We start from the raw sequence: 20,994 nt of genomic DNA on the forward strand, positions 1-20,994 counted from the left end.
AACCGGAATTCTATTTTCAACTTTTGCCTGTAATATTAGTTGTAAATTGTTGAGCAACTTTTGATCAGTCACGACTCTAGTGACATCTCGTATCAAGTAGCGGTACTAATGATTCCGCTACATGACGCTAGATGTCGACTAAGAAAGTAATACGCGTTTTAGTAAAAACTGATGTATGGAACTATGGTTACTTATTTCTTTAAGATTTATTTATTTAAAACTTTATTGCACAAAAGAAAAACTTAATGTACAAAAGGCGAACTTAATGCCATGAGGCATTCTCTGCCAGTCAACCTTATGGCAAGGCAGAAAATATTGTTGCACCGCCTACTAAACTAAAAGAAAGATTTTAAGATTTAGTGTAGTACTAATGTATTGTAGCTCATTTTTATGTCTATATGTCTGTCCATACAAATCTGTTTATGTTAAGTGCCTGAATTAAAACTAAAAAGTTATCACAGACTTTTATTTTAGGTACATAATTTGACGACCGGTTTGGCCTAGTGGGTAGTGACCCTGCCTACGAAGCTGATGGTCCCGGGTTCAAATCCTGGTAAGGGCATTTATTCGTGTGATGAGCATGGATATTTGTTCCTGAGTCATGGATGTTTTCTATGTATTTAAGTATTTATAAATATTTATATATTATATATATCGTTGTCTAAGTACCCTCAACACAAGCCTTATTAAGCTTACTGTGGAACTTAGTCAATTTGTGTAATAATGTCTTATAATATAAAAAAAAAAATCATCATAACTATCATAAGTAACATTCGCTGTTTTGGTCTCCAGCAACCTCGGTTCTCCATACAATAGTTATTTGTGTAACAAGAGAGAAAAGTTGGTTTTTCTTGCGAGTGTCGATTTTGTGTTGTGTGTGTTATGTTGAGTGTTGAATCATAAACACTAGATTTAAAATAACTCTGCTCTCGTGTGACACATACAACTTTTCACCTCAGTAGTGAGAACATATTAAAGGTTAAAAAAATTCAACATAAAGTAAAGTTAACCACATTTATTTACATTCATGAATGAAAGGCATCATCATTATGACGAAAGCTTCTAGAAATATTCCTGTATTCATGGCCTTCGCTAAATTAAAAAGCTACTTTGTCTCACTCCATGGAGTAACGAAAGGCGCACTTTCCTCACTCCCTGGAGTGACGAAAGTAGGCTTGTTCGAGCTGCTGAGGTGAAAATGTAGTTATGCTCTCATTTTAAGGGCCGGTACAGACGGACTGCAACTTGTATGGGAACTGCACGTCGACATTGCAGTTGGGAGTGCAGTCGGCATGCAGTTCCCATACAAATTGCAGTCGAGTTGCAGTCCGTCTGTACCGGCCCTAAAACGACTAGCTAGATTGCTCTGAAACTGTGTACTTACAATAGGATAAGGTACATCTAGTCCTATAACTAGTTTATGTAGCTTCAGATACCATAACTAAAAAAAAACTGTGAAATTAAGTTTTTCATACAAATCTTGTCAAAGTCAAAATATTCTTTATTCAAATAGGCCTAGCAACAAGCACTATTAAATCGTCAAATTTTACAAATATCATCTTAATCTAAATATCAGAGCAATTTATTGATGCAGTTATTATTGTTCTAAAAAAACATTGAACTATTATAGATATGGTAAACTTAATAATAAGAATTTCACAAAAGGATCGACAAACATCAAAATTGTATAAAAATACTAGTCTAGAACCTTTCTAGAATAAAATCTAAATGTCAAATAATACGGTATATATATACATTGAATTATCAATTTCATCATTAATAACATAACAATAAATAATTCATTCTTTACAATCACACTTAAGAACACTTGTTTTTGCTCTATTTCCTTTGTTTTATAAACTAATTACAGTAGGGCTAAGGTGGTCGGCTCTTTATCATTTGTCACTATGCCTGTCACGTTCTAACAAGTATAGCGTGAAAGTGATGGGCATACTGACAAGTGATAAAAATGGAACCATGCTGCCACCGCAGGATTAGATATACCATCTCATGTCATTATATGTGGAAAGTTTCATTATAATCCAACACGTAGTTTTAAAATGAGAACGAGACTTCTTTTGTATGGGAAGGTGAAATTCGACCGAGCTTACCGGGGACTCTTAAGCAGACACTTCCGCCCGTAAGCTTTTGCTTTTTAGTGTCACATGTGCGTTGCCAACCTTTATTAGTTAAATAAGTAATTCTTTTTTCTTAAACTTGCAATGAAATGTTGACATGACTTACGTCAAATTAGGTCCGGAAATACCACATATCAGGTGCGATGACTCGATGAGTGAAGATATGAAAAGGAATTTCATACAGCCTTACACACCGAGGCCCGAGGGCTTACCGCGAACCACGTTCGACGTGTTGCCACTCTTCGTTCGTAAATGTGACAGGGAGGCAACACGTCGAACCTGGTTCACGGTAAGCCCTCTGTTTAAAGCAACCTTTTTTTGTTTTTAAACCTCAAATTGTGACACGTCTTGGCATTCAACCATCAAATATAGAGGTAGTAGATTCGTAATTTGTTTTTAGCTGTATAAACCTACGAATAAAACTAATTGATTTTTTTTTTTTAGTTCATTGCAAGTTTGAGAAAAGCACTATAAAAATCTCGACGAGAAATCTAGTCTAGTCTCAGAGAATATTTAGTCTATATCTACTTGTGCTGCAATCCTTTCTCTTCCCGGCCTCTATAGTAATGAATGTACTAATATTTCTCCAGACAGGCATCTACCAACCTATAGGGACCGTGCGCGTTGAAGGGTCTGCCATCTTGTGGCCTGAATCGGAACCATAAACATGTACATTTACACGTCACGTGTTTTCTTGTGCATAGTAGGTTCTGCCATCTTGTGGGCTACATCGGAACAATAAACATGACATTTACGCCTCGCGCCAAAAATCTGACGGCTCCTGTGCTGCCTCCTACAGTTCATGCACGCTACCTATTGGTAGTAGGTATGGTTTGATATTTATTCTTGATTATAAAATGCCGACAGTTCCTCTTCTAACTTGTTCTTTTCGCACACCGATTTTAGATGTCTGTTGAGTTTGCTGTTACCCTGAAAACAAAAAACATTATTTTAAAGAGTAAGACATAATTATTAGCCCTGACATAACATAAAATGTACGAAATATCATATCATTTGATATTTACCAGTCGCTTTTCGGTGAAGGAAAACATCGTGAGGAAATCGATAAGGCCTTTACCCTCTGGGTTGGAAGATCAGATGGCAGTCGCTTTCGTAAAAACAACTCCCTATGTAAATTCTAGGGATTAGTTGCCAAGCGGACCCCAGGCTCCCATGAGCCGTGGCAAAAAGCCGGGACAACGCGAGAAAGATGATGATGGAATAAACTATTAATGGCATTTTTCTCCTCTATTTACTTGTGGCTCTGTGAGCTGTAGACCTCGCAAACCTCCATGGATCCCAGTTTTAATATTTCTAAGGACTAAATCGACAAAAGTGTATCGAACCAGCTCATCAAATTGCACGAGAATCGATTGTGAAATGCGACTCGTAGAGGACGTAGTCGCTATCAGATATATCAGAGCGGTAAAGGTGCTCACAAATACATATCAGAACACGCCTCTGTTCAGATATTTATGAACACCCCGGTCGCTCCGATATATCTGATGGCAACTGTACGAAAGCGCTCGGTCAATTAAACCTAAGGTAGTTTTATAACTAAATAAGTATATTTTGCTTTACTTATATAACTATTGTTCCTCTTCTGTGTTGTTGCATGTAGTGTTAAATTAATATACTGAAAGCTGGCCCCACAGAGATGACACAAGCACAGTTTAGGCTGCGCCGTGTGTCTCCGTATATGAGCGTCCAGCTATTTCTTGAATGGTATAGTTCGCCTTACACATATTGCAGCTACATTTGAAGCTGGGCCCCACAGAGATGACACAAGCTTAGGCTGCACCGTGTCTCCCTATATCAGCGCCCAGGGACTTCTTGCTGGTATAAATGGCCCCATACATATTGCAGCTATATTTAGGTATATTTTGCAGTATATGCTAGTTATTTACCTGGAAGCTGGCCCCACAGAGATGACACAAGCACAGCTTAGGCTGCACCGTGTGTCTCCGTATATGAGCGCCCAGGAACTTCTTGCTGGTATAGCTGGCCCACACACATTGTAGCTATATGTAGGTATATTTTGCAGTATATTCTAGTTATTTACCTGGAAACTGACCCCACAGAGATGACACAAGCACAGTTTGGGCTGCGCCGTGTGTCTCCGTATATGAGCGCCCAGGGACTTTTTGCTGGTATAGCTGGCCCACACACATTGCAGCTATATTTAGGTATATTTTGCAGAATATGCAAGTTATTTACCTGGAAGCTGGCCCCACAGAGATGACACAAGCACAGTTTGGGCTGCGCCGTGTGTCTCCGTATATGAGCGCCCAGGGACTTTTTGCTGGTATAGCTGGCCCACACACATTGCAGCTATATTTAGGTATATTTTGCAGAATATGCAAGTTATTTACCTGGAAGCTGGCCCCACAGAGATGACACAAGCACAGCTTAGGCTGCACCGTGTGTCTCCGTATATGAGCGCCCAGGGACTTCTTGCTGGTATAGCTGGCCCCACACATGTTGCAGCGGTACTTCTTGTCGGTGGAGTGTACTGTTTGCGTGTGGGACGCCAGGGCGCGCTGCGTGGAGAAGGTTTTCGAGCACATTTGGCAGGGGAGGCTGGAAAGAGAAATGAGTTAATACGATTCCTGTAACAAACTTTTAACCTCCTTAGTCGCTTTGAACTAGATGCAACGAATAGTGGCTTGGCCGAATACCGAATATCCGGCGGAGAGAAATGAAGTAAATTCGAACGCGCGCTTGCGTGCGCTGTGCAAGTTGCAACTTGTTTCTCGCTGCAGGCAGTCTTTGATAGATATTGCGCTTATTCTGCACGCAGTGCGTATTGAATTGTTGATATTGCGATGTGTTAGTTTCGTGGTGTGTGAAAAATGTATTATTTTGTATTATTTTTATCATGTTTTTGTACTATTTATGAATATAAAGGTAGTCTGAAAGATTATACTGATCTTAATAATTGATTACAAGTAGTTTGTTACTTTTTTACCCCTCGTTTACCATTAAATTTCTACGCGTTAACGTACTATTAGGTATTCGGCCGAATACTATGCCCATGTTCGGTATTCGTCCAAATAGTGAAATTGTGGCCGAATAGGCCGAATACCGAATAGTGGCCGAATATTCGTTGCATCTCTACTTTACACGAGTTGCGAATTACCTCATCGCACGTGAAAGAATCGTACAACATTTTACAGTACATATGGCGCTTTAAAGTTGCGACATATGCACGGAAAGTGCTCATTCTCGCACGCGTGTGAGAAAGTAGCACCATATGTACTGTAAAGGCACTTTTACACGTCAACATGGAATTTACAACAAGCAATAAAAGCACGCAAATTAAAGTAATATTATTACTTAGAGATGTATAAAGTCTCTTATTGTCAACAAAAAATACTAAAACAATATAAAAAAAACAGATACAAAAAGATCTGAAAAGACTCAACAGCAAGAATGCAATACAAGCAAGCAAGGTCCCGCGTAGTTTTTACTGTTGTTACATTTACATGTGGACCCCAGGCTCCCATGAGACAAGGCTCGGAAGAAGACACTCACACGTGGCGGCGGGCGGGCGCGGCGCCCCGCCGGCGCGCGCGCCCCGCGCCGAGGTGGCGCCGGCCGTGCGCCGCCAGCGAGTACGGCGAGCTGAACCGCGCGCCGCACGTCGGGCAGGGGAACTTCTTGTTTATGTGCTTTCTGTACAATTATACTTATTTATTTTACAAGAGGGCACAGCACAAATAATAACTTATTTACTACAAAATTAAAAAAGGCTATTAATTCAGAAAGCCTATTATTCTGTTGCAGAGTTCCTGGAGGATAAGTACCTATAATGGAAGAATTGTTATCACCCCATTACATTTGTTTAAAGAATTAGCTTTAAGAATAATTTTTAAGTATATACTTGCTATACCCTGTCCGGGTCCATGTGATACTCTAATCTTTTGTAACAGCATATGTACCATATTTGCAATAAAGGAAAAAAAAAGTTGTTGTTTAACTGCTCGTGCTAATATTGATACCCAAGCATGCAAAAGATTCTAAAATTGAACCACGAGTGGTTCGAGAATTGAAATCTTGAGCGTTGGAAGGGTGTCAATGCACGAAGGTTAAACAAACTTTGCCTCCGAGTGAAACACAAAAAATTTCACCACACCAACACGAGGAGATTACTAACTATGAAATACCAAAAAAAAAAAAATCAAATGAAATCAAATCCAAATGAACGTAATAAAAAAAATATCATTCAAAATCATCATTTAAAAGTCAATTCTACTAGCTAACATAGGGAAACAACTCAAAATTTGCAACTTTCTCATTCGTTTCTGAACAATCAAGAGGGCCTTTACCAGGTGGTGTGGTGAAAAATTATTTGTTTTATTATTATTCGGAGATCCAACAGCTGTTAATATGTCCATAGGTTTCATAAATGTGATACAAAAAGCCAATTACAGGTTCTCACCAGTAAATACAAATAATTGGTGGCTATCACTATACCTACATTTTAACGTCAACGCCAGGTCAATTATTTTTTTATTTGCAAATAACTAAAGAAGATTGCGAAGAAAAAGGAAAAACGCAGCACAACGAAATTTAAATTTCATAATTTCATTTAAATAAATAATTATTTGGATACAACCTTACACAAAAGTAGATTTGAACGCATTTTAGAGCGGGTCCTCACTAGCGTCTCCCGACCGTCGGCGTCTAGCTCTATGGCTGCTGCTCGACGCAACTGCGCAGCGACGCTATTTTCCATAGCGCTGACTAGACGCCGACGCTCAAAAGACGCTAGTGTGGGGTGGTCTTTATAAGTCATAATGTCATAAATAGCAATAGGTGGCAGGTTTTAAAATCGAAATTAAAAGCATCCATGGCGATGAAAGGCACCCATTTCTATCGAGGTGGTTTGGCCAATAGTCCGAGACTGAAACGGTGTCTTTCACCCTAGTTAAATACTACTTTTCATTTCAAGCACGTGGAACGAAAAATACATGGCACTGAAAAAACCTGGCTAAGAAACGCGGTAGTTATCTTTTATACTTTCAAATCTTTCAATCGACAATTTAGGAACAATATCGTTATTTATGAAATGGGGAGTTAATTATCAGAATGGAATTTGTACAACAAATCCATTTCAAACAACCATTTTAATTGCTTATCGTAAAAAAGAAAAACTAGTTTTAATGTTTTGGTGCCAATTTCTATAAAGCTATCCTGCTACGCCAATTTGCTTACAATAAAATTATGACATATTGTTTTGCGAAGTATGTTCTTTTTTTGTTTATATACGTATAACTTAGGCGTTTGGGTCAGAGTGAGGTTCCACGTATTTGGAATGATGCAATCGCTATTTCAATATCACATTAAATCGAGAACGCCAATATAATGCTTGTCGCTGTTGATGTAAAATGGGTTTGTTTCGACTCGCACTGCAAGTATGTAAGTATAGTTTTTCGTGAAGATTTTCTTTTACTACGAGTTTTTTTAGTACTGAAGATCGTAAATACTTTGATTCTTATTCCGTAGAAATGTAACTTTTTTGTTATAAATTTATACCACATTTTGATATTTAACAAATTTAAAAAATATCAGAGAAAGAATAAGGATTAAAGTCAAATGACGTTCTAAGAGTTTTAATCATGTGTCTAAAGATGTCTGTATATTTACTGTGCCTACATAATTTTCTTTGATAATTCACCTGTATTTCAAATTATCTTTGGGTTTGTAAATAATGATGAAATTGATAATTCAAAGTATATATTCCGTATTTTTTTACATTTAGATTTTATTCTAGAAAGTTTCTAGACTAGTATTTTTATACAATTTTGGTGTTTGACGTAATTTTGTGAAATTCTTATTATTAAGTTTGACACATCTATAATAATTCAATGTTTTTTAAGAACAATAATAACTGCATCAATAAATTGCTCTGATATTTATATTAAGATTATATTTGTAAAATACCCCTACTCATAGTGTTGTGTTCCTGCCGGTGAGTAAGGTTGCCAGAGCTCAACGAGGAGGGGCGGGTTTAGGGTCGGCAACGCGCATGTAGCTCCTTTGGAGTTGCAGGCGTACATAGGCTACGGAGACTGCTTACCATCAGGCGGGCCGTACGCTTGTTTGCCACCGACGTAGTATAAAGTATAAAAAATTTACGATTTAAAAGTGCTTGTTGCTAGGCCTATTTGAACAAAGAATATATTGACTTTGATTATTACAGGCACAATCGCATGTGTTTCTATTGCAATAGATGGCCATGTGCTGCTCGCAGTCAACGTGGAAGATTTCAGAAATCTAGCCAACAGATTCTTATCAAAAGACCTAGCAGATAAATTAACTAATCTTGTATCTGAAATCTCCCTAGGGAGAATGAAAGAGAACAAACAAAGAGTAGAAAATGAACTGCCAGATGTCGATATCATCAAAGAGAAACATATAAAAGAGTCTGCAAGAACTAATCAATACCCAACTATAACAATAGAAGCGGTTACCCACAACTATAAGCATAAAAGATTCAACACTGTTAAAAATTCTGACAGTAAGGAATTATTGAGACAAGCCATTTACAATACCCCACCAGGACCAGTATATATAAGAGATGAGATAGATGATCTATTACTCAATATTAATGAAGGGAATTCAGACAATGATAACGATAGAAAAAAAGGTTATCATCCTGAAAGGCTAGATGACAGAGAGTATAATATAGTTTCAAAACAAGCTACTAGACCATTTAATCTGATTAACATATCAAGAGACACACATAAAGAAATTGATTACACAGAAACCAAACTAGGCGAATGGAAGTACAACCACGATATAACTAAGGAACCACCTGAGATCAAAAATATTAAAACTGGAAATGCAGACAAGGATATAAATGATGAAGGTAGCACAGATTATGATAAAGCTAAAATGCATGACTTAGCTGATAATTCAGGCAATGAAAAAAATGTGCAATATGTGGATGAAACTCGATTATTAGGACGTAAGTACCTATATGATCATATTTTTTAATCTAGATTTTATAAATAAATTAAAACACAACATTCTTATTCTAGGTTTCAAAAACAAATACAATGACGACGTAAAAGTTAAGGATCATCAAATAGATAAAGAACAATTTGATCAACACAATACAAAACCAAAAGACAACTTCTTAAGAAAACCTCACAAAGAATCAATAGATAATATTCGTATGCCTAAAAAACAATTATATGTTGCTCAAACTAAAATCAGTACAACTAAAGATGACAGTCATGTATTTGAAGAGCACATCTTGGCAAAGAAAAACATAATCAACCACGAAAATACTCCTCTAAAACTAGATGAAGCCACTATATCACAAAATATTAAAGAAGTTAAACAAGAACCTAAAAAATCAAAGAATTTCTTAAATGATTTCCTTAAAGACAGTACAGAAGCAAAACAACACGAGTCAAAAGAGAAAGAAACTCAACAAATACCACCTCCAATGCAACCTATAGAAAACAACGACATGTACCAAAAATATGCACTAGGCTCTCAAATAAGAATTAATAACAAAAAAGGAACCCATCCGTCAGTGGAGGACAGTAAAGAAAAACACAATCAAGAAAAGAAAAAAAAAGAAAATGCAGATGACTATAAAAATGTAGGTGACCAGTCCGGCAATAATGAACAGTTATATTCAAAAAAGGTGCCACCGAAACGAATTGCTACCCATCGCCTCCCACATCATGACAAAGACAAATCTGAGATCGATAAATCAAAACAAGGACACAATCGGGAAACGAAACAAATACAAAATGAACATGACAATAATAATAAAGGTGATCAGTCCGGCAATAAGGAAAAGTTATTATTAAGGAACAAGAAAAATTATACTAGTTTTAAGGTTCCAGAAAGTAGTGAAGAAGCTTCAAAAAAGCTGCTACCGAAACGGATTTTAACCCATCGTCCCCCTCATTCTGACGAAGATAAATTTGAGACCAATATATCAAAACCAGAGGTGTCGACAACAAAATTCAAAAAAGTTAAAGAACTAGTACATGAACGTTATGTGACGTCTACAGAGGAAACGAAGGAGAAAAGCAAGGAAGGCAAGGAATATATCGGCAAAAAGAAACCTCATAAAATATCAAAAGAAGAAAATGACACGTATGAAAAATTCGAATTGGGGTCTGAAAATAAGAAGAGCAACAAACGAAAACCTAAACTACAAGCCGAGAGTGATGAGTTTAAAAATCCAATTAAGGAAAATAAAATGTATAAAGACGAAGAACAGCATATACAACACAACAACAATAACAGCTATAAAGCACCGTTACTTTTAAGAAACAAACAACGTTTTGAAGATTCGGAATATTGTAAAAATAATCCAAATAGTAAGATGTGTAGAGAAGAAGACGTAACAACGAAGATTGCAATAAAAGAGTCAGCTAAAGTTTCACGGCCACATTCAGTAAAAGAGAAAAAAAAGAGCTTTTCAGACCACGTCATTTCATTCAAAATCAAAGAACACCAAGTATACAGACCTGATAATTATGATTTAATTAACGGGGCAAAACAGAAAAACACTCATAAAACTAAAACCCAGAAGAAAATAGAAGCAACGGATATGTATGATAAGTATGAACTTGGTCGTGAAACAAAGAATGATGAGGATAGAAACGTCAGAAAACAGAAAGAGAATCGTGGCGATATAAAAACAATGGATGATAAGAATAAATTCAATTATCAAGGTCATGATAAAGACTTGTCTGCGATTAATGAAGAAATGCCAATGAAGAGCAAAAGGAAACCTCAGAAGATAATAGAAGAAAACGATATGTATGATAAATATGAACTTGGTCGCGACACAGATAATGATGACAAAAGAAATAGAAAACAGAAGGAGAATCGTGATGATAAAAAAACAATGGATAATAAGAATAAATTCAATTATCAAGGTCATAATATAGACAAGTCTGCGAATAGTGAAGAAATGCCAATAAAGAAAGTAAGGAAACCTCAAAAGAAAAAAGGAGGAAGCGATATGTATGATAAATATGACATTGGCCGTGAATCAAAGAATGATGACAATAAAAACAGAAAACAGAAAGAGAATCGCGATGGTATAAAAACAATGGATGATAAGAATAAATTCAATTATCAAGATCGTAATAAGGACATGTTTGCGAATAGTGAAGAAAGGCCATTAAAGAGTAAAAGGAAACCTCAAAAGAAAATAGAAGAAAACGATATGTATGATAAATATGAAATTGGTCACCCATCAAATAATGATGACAAGAGAAATAGAAAACAGAAAGAGAATCGTGATGATATAAGAACAATGAATGATAATAATAAATTCAATAACCACGGTCGTATTAAAGGCGAGTCAGCTAATAATGAAGAGATGAAAATAAAAAGTAAGAAAAGATATAAAAATGATGAAGACACAACAACAAATAAACATAAAGAAACTAAGAAAGGTCAAGTTCATATTGAAAAGGTGCCAATAGCAGGTTACGCAGACGACCCTCAACCAGATTTTAAAGAAGTAGAGCCAGAATCTATAAAAGCAAAAACGGAAAGCTTGCTAGATTCCGAAGAACCAAAAGGGAATGGCAGGCCTACAAAGAAATTTACGATGAAGGGTACAATAGTGCCAAAGAGGGATTTCTATAAATTGAGCAGCCCGGATTATTACAAAGATTTGCCTCGGGTTGTAGAAAAATACGATTTTGCAGAGCCTATCCCGGAGCAAGATAGAGTAAGGGATAAAGTGGGATATTTAAAAAGGGAACCTTCAAGGGTAAATAAGAAAGTTAAGTTGTCAAAGTACGAAAAAACGTGATTTATTTGCAACAGTCTTATTATTACATAAACAATGTAGTGTTTTTTTTTATATAATGGGATATAATAAAAATAAAGTTTTTGACAATGTAGTTTTTTTTTATAATCGCGTTATCTATGAAAAGGGACCTTATTGTCGAAGGCGCTTCCGCCGTCACAAACGATGCTCCGATACAAATACAACGCTGCGCGACGCAGTGCGGCGTAAGCGCCATCGACAATAAGGTCCCTTTTCATAGATAATGCCAGATATTTGTATTGAATCAAAGTTTTTTATCACTGATACACGGTGTAACGCGAGGAATCCGAAACATTTTAACAGTGTATTATTCCTGACCACATTTAAAGAGTTACCCCCTTATTTATAAAACTTTCCGGCCCTGATTTAGTTAAATGATGTTTTATCCCTTTCTGACAAATACATAAGTCAAAATAACAGATAAAGACAAACGATTCATAGCCAATTCAGGCCAGTAACGCGTTTATGAATAACGCCATTAAACTTTTCTGGATTTCGCCTGGTTTCAAAGTTAAAACAAACTTTTAAAAAAAAACTTCTTATTGTTATAGTCTCAGTGGAATGTATGGGGCCCAGTGGCGGATCGTTCAAAGAACTCGATTCCCACCGGCTTGTCTAAACTTCAGCCCGTTGAGTACTTTCACGATCGGTTCATGGAGAAAAGGAAAGCAAAATTAGCTCCGGGTTCCCTACGAATGTTTGTGACGCGCCGCCACTGATGGGGCCCAATACATTCCACGGCTCTTCTGTTTCCGAACAGACTCTACTTGGTGCAAAACTTTTTTTTTAAATGGCGATGATTTTGATGACGATGATTCCATTATGGGGCGTAGTCTAAATATCCTTATTGATAGAAGTAAAAACGTGACAAGCAACACTTTGCAAAAACTAGGTTTTTGGAAGAAAAAGATTCAAAATTTATTTTAAGTGCCAGTTTTGCCATAACATTTACTTTTTATGAACAAATACATTCAAAAATATCAAAAAAAACAAATGAAAATTTTGGCGAAATTGACTGAAACTCATTTTTTTTCCTTCTTGTGGCCTCAGAACTGTGTGGCTAAAATCTTTCGGTTTCCTCGGGTTATTCCCACTAGTTACTACCAAGTTGTTTCCAGTGGTAACAATTGGGAAAAAATACCCAGTGGTTACCACCAACTTGGTTTGTATTGTGTACCTCACCTTACCACTAAAAGGAGGGAAAAAAATTCCCAGTAGTTACCACTGGTAACAACTTGGTGGTAACTAGTGGGAATAACCCGGTTGCTCGTGTTACACCGTGTATCAACGTTTTTTAACGTGCGATACCGCCATATAACTAGATCAATCCAAATTGTAAAACATCAATAAAAATCACAAATCGAAATGCAACTCGCTATATCAGTTAGAAGAAAATATTATACGAATAAAATGCTTATTACCGTTTTACTATTTTCTTGTATTACTCAAGTATTTTGTTCTGTTCCAATAGTATTTAAAATACCGGTAGACGTACATCCAGACGACCCGGTAAATCAGTACATATACACAAATAACGGCTTAAAACCACTTTCGTGGAAAAATATAAAACAGTACAAGGAGATACCAGAGAAATTTACCATGGCAACGCAAAAAACAGAATGTATTTTGGAACTTTTGATGCGTATTCGGGGAGGAAAAGAATGGTTAAATAAATGTTTTCGTTGAGTAAGTACATACTATAATAATTAATATTTTATTTGCAGCATTTTTTCTTTTTTAAACTCTTTCTTTTTAAAGTCTTTGTTTGAATATTGTAACCGCCTTAAAAGATGGTTACAATATACAATATTCAGAGTTGATAGAAAAGTAAAACTGGGTTTAGTTACAACAACACGCTGCGTGCGTTTTGAAAATAAAATTTGGAAATTAATTATAAAAAGTATTTTAGTAAAAAAAGTATTTACAAAATACTAACATAATCACGGAAAGTATCTAAATAGTGGATATGACGTACGATTTTCAATCCGGAGGTCGCGGGTTCAAATCCTGGCTCGTATCAATGAGTTTTTTAGAACTTATGTACGGAATTTCATTTGATATTCACCAGTAGCTATTTGGTGAAGGAAAACATCGTGAGGAAACCTGCGTACATCCGCGAAGAAATTCAAAGGTGTATGTGAAGTCCCGAACACGCATTGGGCTAACGTGGGGACTATAGCCCAAGCCCTCTCGAATATGAGAGGAGGCCCGTGACCAGCAGTGGGACGTATATAGGCTGAATTATTTATTATTATTATTATCTAAATACAAGATACAAAATACATTTCTTAAAAGTAATTCAAATACAAGATAAAAATACGTATTTTGTATCTTGTATCTTAGATACTTTTATCTTATATTACATCTCTGGGTATGTCTCTAGACTACTATATCCTACATTATCGCATTGGGCAACTGTTATGATAGCTGTACCGTTATTACAAATAATAGTATTAATAGTCGTGTCAGCGAACGGTCTCATAGCGAAGAGTCTCGACCAGCACCTTGAGAGACTCTCGCTAGGTGGTTGGATCAAGGGTCAGATGCAGAAGGCGGTGATCTTGGACACGGCGCGGATAGTGCGGCGGTTCCTCTCTGCGGCCCTGACCACCGGCAGCTTGGGCCCTGCCCCGCTGCCGGCGGCACCCTAGGTTAGGTTTTTTATAATGTGTTTATATGTATTTTGTGTTTTTATATTTTATTTATATATAAAACCTAATCTAAGGTGTTCAATGAATAAAGAGGAATAATAATAAAAAGATCTGAACAATACTTACATCATATGCGTCCGCACAGCCGCTTGGTTGTTGTAAGTCTTGCCGCACACATGGCAGGAGTATGTTTTGCTGCTGGTTTTCGAGAGATGGAAGCGCTTGATGTGCTGTTGGAGGCCGTTACCATCGCTGAAATAATCCATGTATTTGTTAAACGAAGGTAAAGGGTTATCAGTGATCGGTACAGATGGTTCTGGACCTCATGATTCCCGCGCTCCGGCTGTGGAATGAGCTCCCTGCCGAGGTTTTCCCGAGGGTATACAGTATTTATATGGTCCGCAACGTTCTGGAGATGCAGGCGTTCATAGGCTACGGTGACTGCTTACCATCGGGCGGGTAATATGCTTGTTTGCCACCGACGTGGTATAAAAAAAATCGGGCAAAGAGGCAGATCGGGCAGAAGTGCAACATTATCTCCGTGTGTTCTTGAGACGGATATACCTACAGTGAGACAGATGTACCTATGCGAAAGGCGCATATATGGCATATATACCGAGCGCTGTTAATGCTATATCACATTATAGTCTTTTTCAAATGGGAAGTATAGGCTTGGGGTAGGTTGACTGTTTTTGTTTTTCATTCCATGCCATTTTTTTTTTTCACATTTTAGACCAATCCTTTTTAACAAAAATAACTTGAACCCTAATAGGCCAAAAAATATATATCTTCGTAGCTTAGAATATCTTATTATAATAGACACGAATCAACAAAAAATATAATATTATGTAATAAAAAGATAAATTTGAATATTGTTGAGTTCATGTAAACGGAACTAAATTGCAATAGAGTTTGACTCTACTTACCGACCGAATCGATTCCGCTCGTGTCAAATCGTTTCAGTCGCGTCCGATTGTAAAGGAAGCAGATTTAATCGAGAATCGTAATAATCGTTTCCAATTTGCATTGTCACAATCCTATAATCACTTTTTGACATGTCAGGCTACCCTTCCCATTTGGACAAGACTATAATCACTCATTGAAAGTTACTCACGTAAAAGCCTTAGAGCAGAGATGACATATAGCTTGATTGTCGTCGATACATTTAGCTCTATGCGCGTTGCGCCGCCGCGCGCCGACGGTGGCGCCGCAGCGCGCGCACACGCCGCGCTCGCGGTGCGTCTGCGCGTGCGCGCGCAGCACGGCCGACGATGCGAAGCGGAGGAGACAGATCGGGCAGAGGTACTCACCGTTTGACTGGGGACCATGTCAATGACACTAAATGTCTAACCCCCTCATTCATAATAATCGTTTGTCCCTTTTCTACGTATTGGTATGATGGAAAGGGACAAACAAACGATTATTAGCGGCTTGTTAACTTTAGTAGACGTTTATGAATAAGGGGGTTAATAAATATCTTTTTTGACATAAATTTAATTTTTGATCTCTCGTCAATTCTAACAAACCTGAACACAAATAGTTTGCGTTGTTTTATCACAGAGTTCCTATGGCCACCTCCTGTCTCCATCATCAGATCAGCTAGATACAAGTCACAAAACTTTATGTAACTATGTAAAGTTTCATCAAATCATTGTAAGTGGGTCTAATTTAGCTTGCAAAATTAATAACTTGAAAAAAGTAAGTTTTACGCTGATCGATTTAATGTTGATTCCAGGACTCCCAAGTGAGCATGATGAAATGCCAGCACACTATGCTAAGAAGATGAATGTTGATAGTTCTATTAATGCAGAAGGAAAATATGGCATTCTTAAGGGTCTTTCCACACCTATCTATGCTAAATTGGAATGAATAATATTTATTTATTAATTTTATTTATAGCGTAGACATAAAGCTATTTTCTATAGGCCATTGCTGACTCCGCGTCGACAGGTGTGGGGAGACCCTTAACCTTTTAACTAGACAAGACAATATCCAGCTCATTTCGCTGCCATCTGATAAATAAGACAAAACTTTGTGTAGCTTCATACTGGCGGCAACACGCTTGGTGAAAAATTGTAAGTGAATACAGTATATTATACTACCTAACTCACCTCTTCATGTCTCATCATATGAGCTTGATAAGTATCTTTAAACAAAAACCCCAAAGCACAATTATAGCATTTAAACTCCGCCTCCAAATACTTGTCTTCTCTTCTCTTCGCTTCCAACTCTGCCTTCTGCTCTTCAATGCTTAAAACTATTTTGTAAAAATCATTATTCTTATTTAAATCTTCCTTAGGTTTAATTTCTTCTGTAGCTTCATTTTTGTTTTCCATCTTTGTATCATTATGTATTTCTTCTTCTATATCTTGCTCGTAATCATTAAATTCTGTAACATCATTATCTGACTCAATATTTTTATCATTTTCTTCCGCTATGTCTGTCTGTTTATCTGTCCTATCTTCTAAAGATACATATTGGTTGGTATGATCAGTGTCAGATGTGAAGTGGTACGATGTGTTTGTATGTTGTTCACATTCTTCTATGTCTGGGCATAGGATGACTGTTTCTATCTGACTGTTTTGGAGATTGACTGTGCCTCGGTCACTGAAAAAGGTTTTGTTCATTTGATTTGATGACTGTAACTCTTTGGATCAGTATCACCTGACAGTGATATCAAAGACAACTGATTGTAATAGAGACGTAAAGTCTAATAAAAAAAGCACGCAAACAAAGTTTGACATCCCAAACAGATGGCGCTGTATTACATATGGCATATTTTGTGGTCACTGAATTGTCCAATGTCAACTTGTGACAATCAGGGTTACCGCAAAATGTATGGAGCTGTACAGCACCATCTTATTCACCTGTCAAATTCAAAGCATGAAATTGTCTTTACACATCTTACTCAATCAATGTATGTTTAGTGATATTCAGAATTATAGTGGAAGACCTATTTCTAAGATCACATATTTAACAGTTGTGAATTGACCCTCATATATATGAATGAGACCCACTATTTAACTAGTAACCTTAACGGCATAGTTTTACAGATCCATTCAAAACTCAAATATGTGATCTATGTTTGTGCTGACCGTAGAAAGTTCGCTATCTTATCTAATATTTATATGAATTAAACTCACTCTTAATTTAATGGCTCTACTTACTTTCATAATTATTTTCACTTATAATTCTAAAACATTAAATATTAATAAACATTACTCAAATCGTCAGGTGACCACCAAAATCTACTAAAACTAGAAAATTTAATATTATTATCATACAAAAAAATACAAAAAAAATACAAAATTCTTTATTTCATTAAACACAGTTTATATAATTTATCATCATCTTCTTCAACCTAGCATTTTCCCGGCCTAGCACCAGGGTCCGCTTTCCTACTTGATCTTCTCCACTTTGCCCCGTCTTTGGCATCCTCAGGTGTGAGATTGTTCTCTCCCATGTCCGCTGTCACGACGTCCAGCCCGCGAATGTTATTATTATAATTTTAAAAAATCTATATGACTTCAACTATATTGGTTATAATATTATGATTTTCTTCTGTTGAACATGCTTACCTAAACAACACAGGGTACTCCATACTCCTTCTCAAACATATTGACTTAAATAACCATAGCTTTCTTAGCAAGTGACAGCATACATGGCACAGATGAGAGTCGGAACATAACTGGAATCAAAAACAATATAATTTTAAAAACAAAGTAGACAGAACTTTTAGAGGGCAATATTTAATAGTTGTCCAGTTTAATGTAATAAATATCCAACAAACAAAGTCTAAATCGATAAATAAATCAAACAAAATATTCAATCTTAAAGCTAAATTACCTACAATTAATAAAAATCAAAGTGCATTTATCAACGTACTTTCATTCCAACCAATTCTTTGTATTTTTCCCGTGTTTCAACATTTGTATCACTGTGAACTGTGTTGTGGCATATGAAGCAAAGAAAGCACGACATTTTCTGATGAGATTTAGAATCGTCAGCGTTAAAGTTTTATTACAATTTCGCAAAAACGAAACACAAGGAACAACACGAAAATACTGAAAACATGCTGTTTGACAGAGGACACGATGACAGTCAGTTGACATTGACAGCTGTCAGCTGACGTAGTTTGAGACACGTTAAAAATCGCTCTGCATACATTTATTACTTCCGTTTCTTCCCGCTGCACATTGGCCATTATATTTGTACAAATAGTACCGTCTGTATTTTGCAATATGAAAGAAAGATATGGCACTTTAGATAATAATGCACAAAGTAAATAAAATATTGCCTACAAACTTGGCACCTTGGTTTTGAAATTTGTCTTAAAAATTATGATCATGCTAGTAACATCAAAAAAAATCATTATTATATTTATGTCAAACTCTAGAGCCTAAACGAAATGTCTGTGGAATTAGCACGTCAGTCGGAGAGAAGATACATTTTTGTGCCTTGAAGCATAAATCTCAATTAAATAATTAGTTACGACGCCGTAAAATAATCAGAGGCACTATTCAGACTCGGGACAGTTAAATGTGCGTGCCGTTGTAGACTGTATTCTGACAGTGTTTGTGTAATAATTCGAGGAACTGAACATCTCGAAGACAACTCGAACTTGTGTGTTAAACGGTCGGTATAGAACTGTTTAATTTGGTTTGAAGGACTAATAATTAGATGTTAGTGTCTTATACATCTACCGCGTAATTATTCCACTGTAATAATTCGTGATTTATTAGTCTTTTTATTTCCTTGAGTGACCTTTGGTGCGTTGCTTAATTTAGTTTTACAATGCCGGGATACGTTTCCGACGAATAATGTGATTTGAAAACAATTATTTTGATGAACATAGTCCAAGGCGACCCATACATCGACGGTGAGTAACTTTTTTTTCTGTAACCTGATATAACTTTTTAAATCCAATTAGACACTGGTATGGCTGTTAGGTCACAGCTGTGTGTTATGTCAATATATTATTACGTATAATGTAACACAATAAGAGTCTTATTGGATAACAGCCGGTAAAAATGTTTCTTTTATCTTTTACACATCTGCAGCTATTATTATTTATACAGTGAGGCATGATAACATGTTTTGTTTTTAAGTTTTGAGTTTATCATATTATACAAACAACTTTCCAGACTGCTTTTAAAATTACATGAGATTGTTTTATAAATATTTTATGAGGTTTTTTATCAAGTCACAAGTGTAAACAAAATGTGTAGCTAGTTAGTTTAAAGCTTCCTAAATTCACTCCTAGTATCTTTTAAATAATATATTAGACCGAAGGGAGTGTTTAAAATCGACATGGGTTGCGAATCACCTATTCGGACATGTATCATACAATGTTTTACACTATGTATGTGACATATCTATGAAAAGGGACCTTTTTGTCAATGTTGCTTATGTCATTATTAACAATGATCTGGTGTAAGCACCATCAACAAAAAGGTCCCTTTTCATAAATAATGTCACATATGGCCCTTTAAATATTTGGACCTATCCGCACTAGTGGTGGTCTGTGTAGGTATTCTCTTATAGTAAGAGACTTTTTTAGTGTTTTTACCTTTTGGAATTGCCTGAAATACATTAGGGAAAACCTGCACAGATGCTCAAATAGGTACAATACAGGTTGGCATGCGGATACTGCCCAGGAAGTCTAATTAAAACCTGAAAATGCAGTAAATACTGCTTTAAAAGATTCTGAAGAGACCATGTCTATAATGTGTCTCAAGCAGGAAGGCAAATTATAGTTGGAATGAACATGATTTTGTTACATATGGTATTTAAGCTACAGTAAGTTTTTGTCTGTAGTTGGGAAAATTGCAGTAATTTTTTCATTAGGCAGTTATGTACTTCTTATGAAGAGCATCAAGATGATTCCAATGAGTCATTTTGATTGAGGAGTTTCTATTGCAATTTTCATCATCAGTTCAATATTGCATTATCACCAAAGCTACATAGGCAGTTAAATCCCTTGTAGATGTAGATGTAAGGACGGCCGGCTGGAAACAGGTGGTCTGTTGATTGCATGTAGGGTTGCCATCCGTTAGGATTTCCCCGGATTTGTCCTAGTTTAGAGGGTGTCCGGGGAGCGTCGGGGAGGACTTCATTTGTTTAAAAATTTGAAGCCTTAGGCCACCCATGACACACGCACAACCTGTTTTAAAAAACCTGTGGATATGTCCGGGTTCTGGACTCTAAAATCCGGGGTTTTCACGCGTCTTATCCTGGTTTCCAAATTTTAGAGATGGCAACCCTAATTGCATGCTGTGTTCATTCAGCCCAATTCCCTGAGGCCTCCTCCAGCTCCAAAGCTGGAGGAGGCTGTCCCGGTCCCATAACTATACTCTTCTCCTCTAATCTTCTTGTTTTCCTG

At 36.5% G+C, this 20,994-nt stretch overlaps 3 protein-coding genes across 4 annotated transcripts in view; 2 read left to right on the top strand and 1 right to left on the bottom strand.

Moving 5' to 3' along the window:
- Positions 1-310: 310 nt before the first annotated feature.
- Positions 311-19,254, bottom strand: LOC133532769 (PR domain zinc finger protein 5-like). 2 transcript variants are annotated; one of them, XM_061871567.1, is made up of 8 exons: positions 18,498-19,254; positions 18,191-18,300; positions 16,724-17,219; positions 15,727-15,929; positions 14,739-14,864; positions 5,673-5,813; positions 4,511-4,718; positions 311-3,068 (listed from the first exon to the last, which is right to left on the bottom strand). In XM_061871567.1, the coding sequence occupies exons 1-8, from the start codon at positions 18,591-18,593 to the stop codon at positions 2,979-2,981; spliced, it is 1,470 nt and encodes a 489-aa protein (XP_061727551.1). In that variant the 5' UTR covers positions 18,594-19,254; the 3' UTR covers positions 311-2,978. The 2 variants fall into 2 exon arrangements, with proteins under 2 accessions (XP_061727551.1, XP_061727552.1); XM_061871568.1 differs by lacking the exon at positions 5,673-5,813.
- On the top strand, positions 6,318-9,979 carry LOC133532776 (uncharacterized). Its single transcript, XM_061871575.1, has 2 exons — positions 6,318-7,559; positions 8,344-9,979. Exons 1-2 carry the CDS (start codon positions 7,529-7,531, stop codon positions 9,138-9,140), a joined length of 828 nt encoding a protein of 275 aa, XP_061727559.1. The 5' UTR covers positions 6,318-7,528; the 3' UTR covers positions 9,141-9,979.
- A 40-nt stretch (positions 19,255-19,294) lies between the features above and the next one.
- Positions 19,295-20,994, top strand: part of LOC133532766 (oxysterol-binding protein-related protein 8) — a 99,859-nt gene continuing 98,159 nt past the window's right edge. The window contains exon 1 of the mRNA XM_061871561.1: positions 19,295-19,491. Coding sequence (XP_061727545.1) covers positions 19,458-19,491 — 34 coding nt within the window. The 5' untranslated portion in view covers positions 19,295-19,457. The remainder of the gene's footprint in view (positions 19,492-20,994) is intronic.

Source organism: Cydia pomonella, chromosome 27 (genome assembly GCF_033807575.1).
Source record: "Cydia pomonella isolate Wapato2018A chromosome 27, ilCydPomo1, whole genome shotgun sequence".
In the NCBI taxonomy this organism is placed as follows: domain Eukaryota; kingdom Metazoa; phylum Arthropoda; class Insecta; order Lepidoptera; family Tortricidae; genus Cydia; species Cydia pomonella.

What these genes read in the sequence shown, in the direction of transcription:
- LOC133532776 (XM_061871575.1), top strand. Translation starts at nt 7,529, where the DNA reads ATGGGTTTGTTTCGACTCGCACTGCAAGTAT. An exon ending in TCGACTCGCACTGCAAGTAT is followed by an intron (nt 7,560 to 8,343) that starts GTAAGTATAGTT and finishes TGATTATTACAG; the next exon opens with GCACAATCGCATGTGTTTCT.
- LOC133532769 (XM_061871567.1), bottom strand. Translation starts at nt 18,593, where the DNA reads ATGTCGTGCTTTCTTTGCTTCATATGCCACAACACAGTTCACAGTGAT. An exon ending in AAGAATTGGTTGGAATGAAA is followed by an intron (nt 18,301 to 18,497) that starts GTACGTTGATAA and finishes TTTTGATTCCAG; the next exon opens with TTATGTTCCGACTCTCATCT. An exon ending in GCGCCCGCCCGCCGCCACGT is followed by an intron (nt 4,719 to 5,672) that starts GTGAGTGTCTTC and finishes TTCTCTTTCCAG; the next exon opens with CCTCCCCTGCCAAATGTGCT.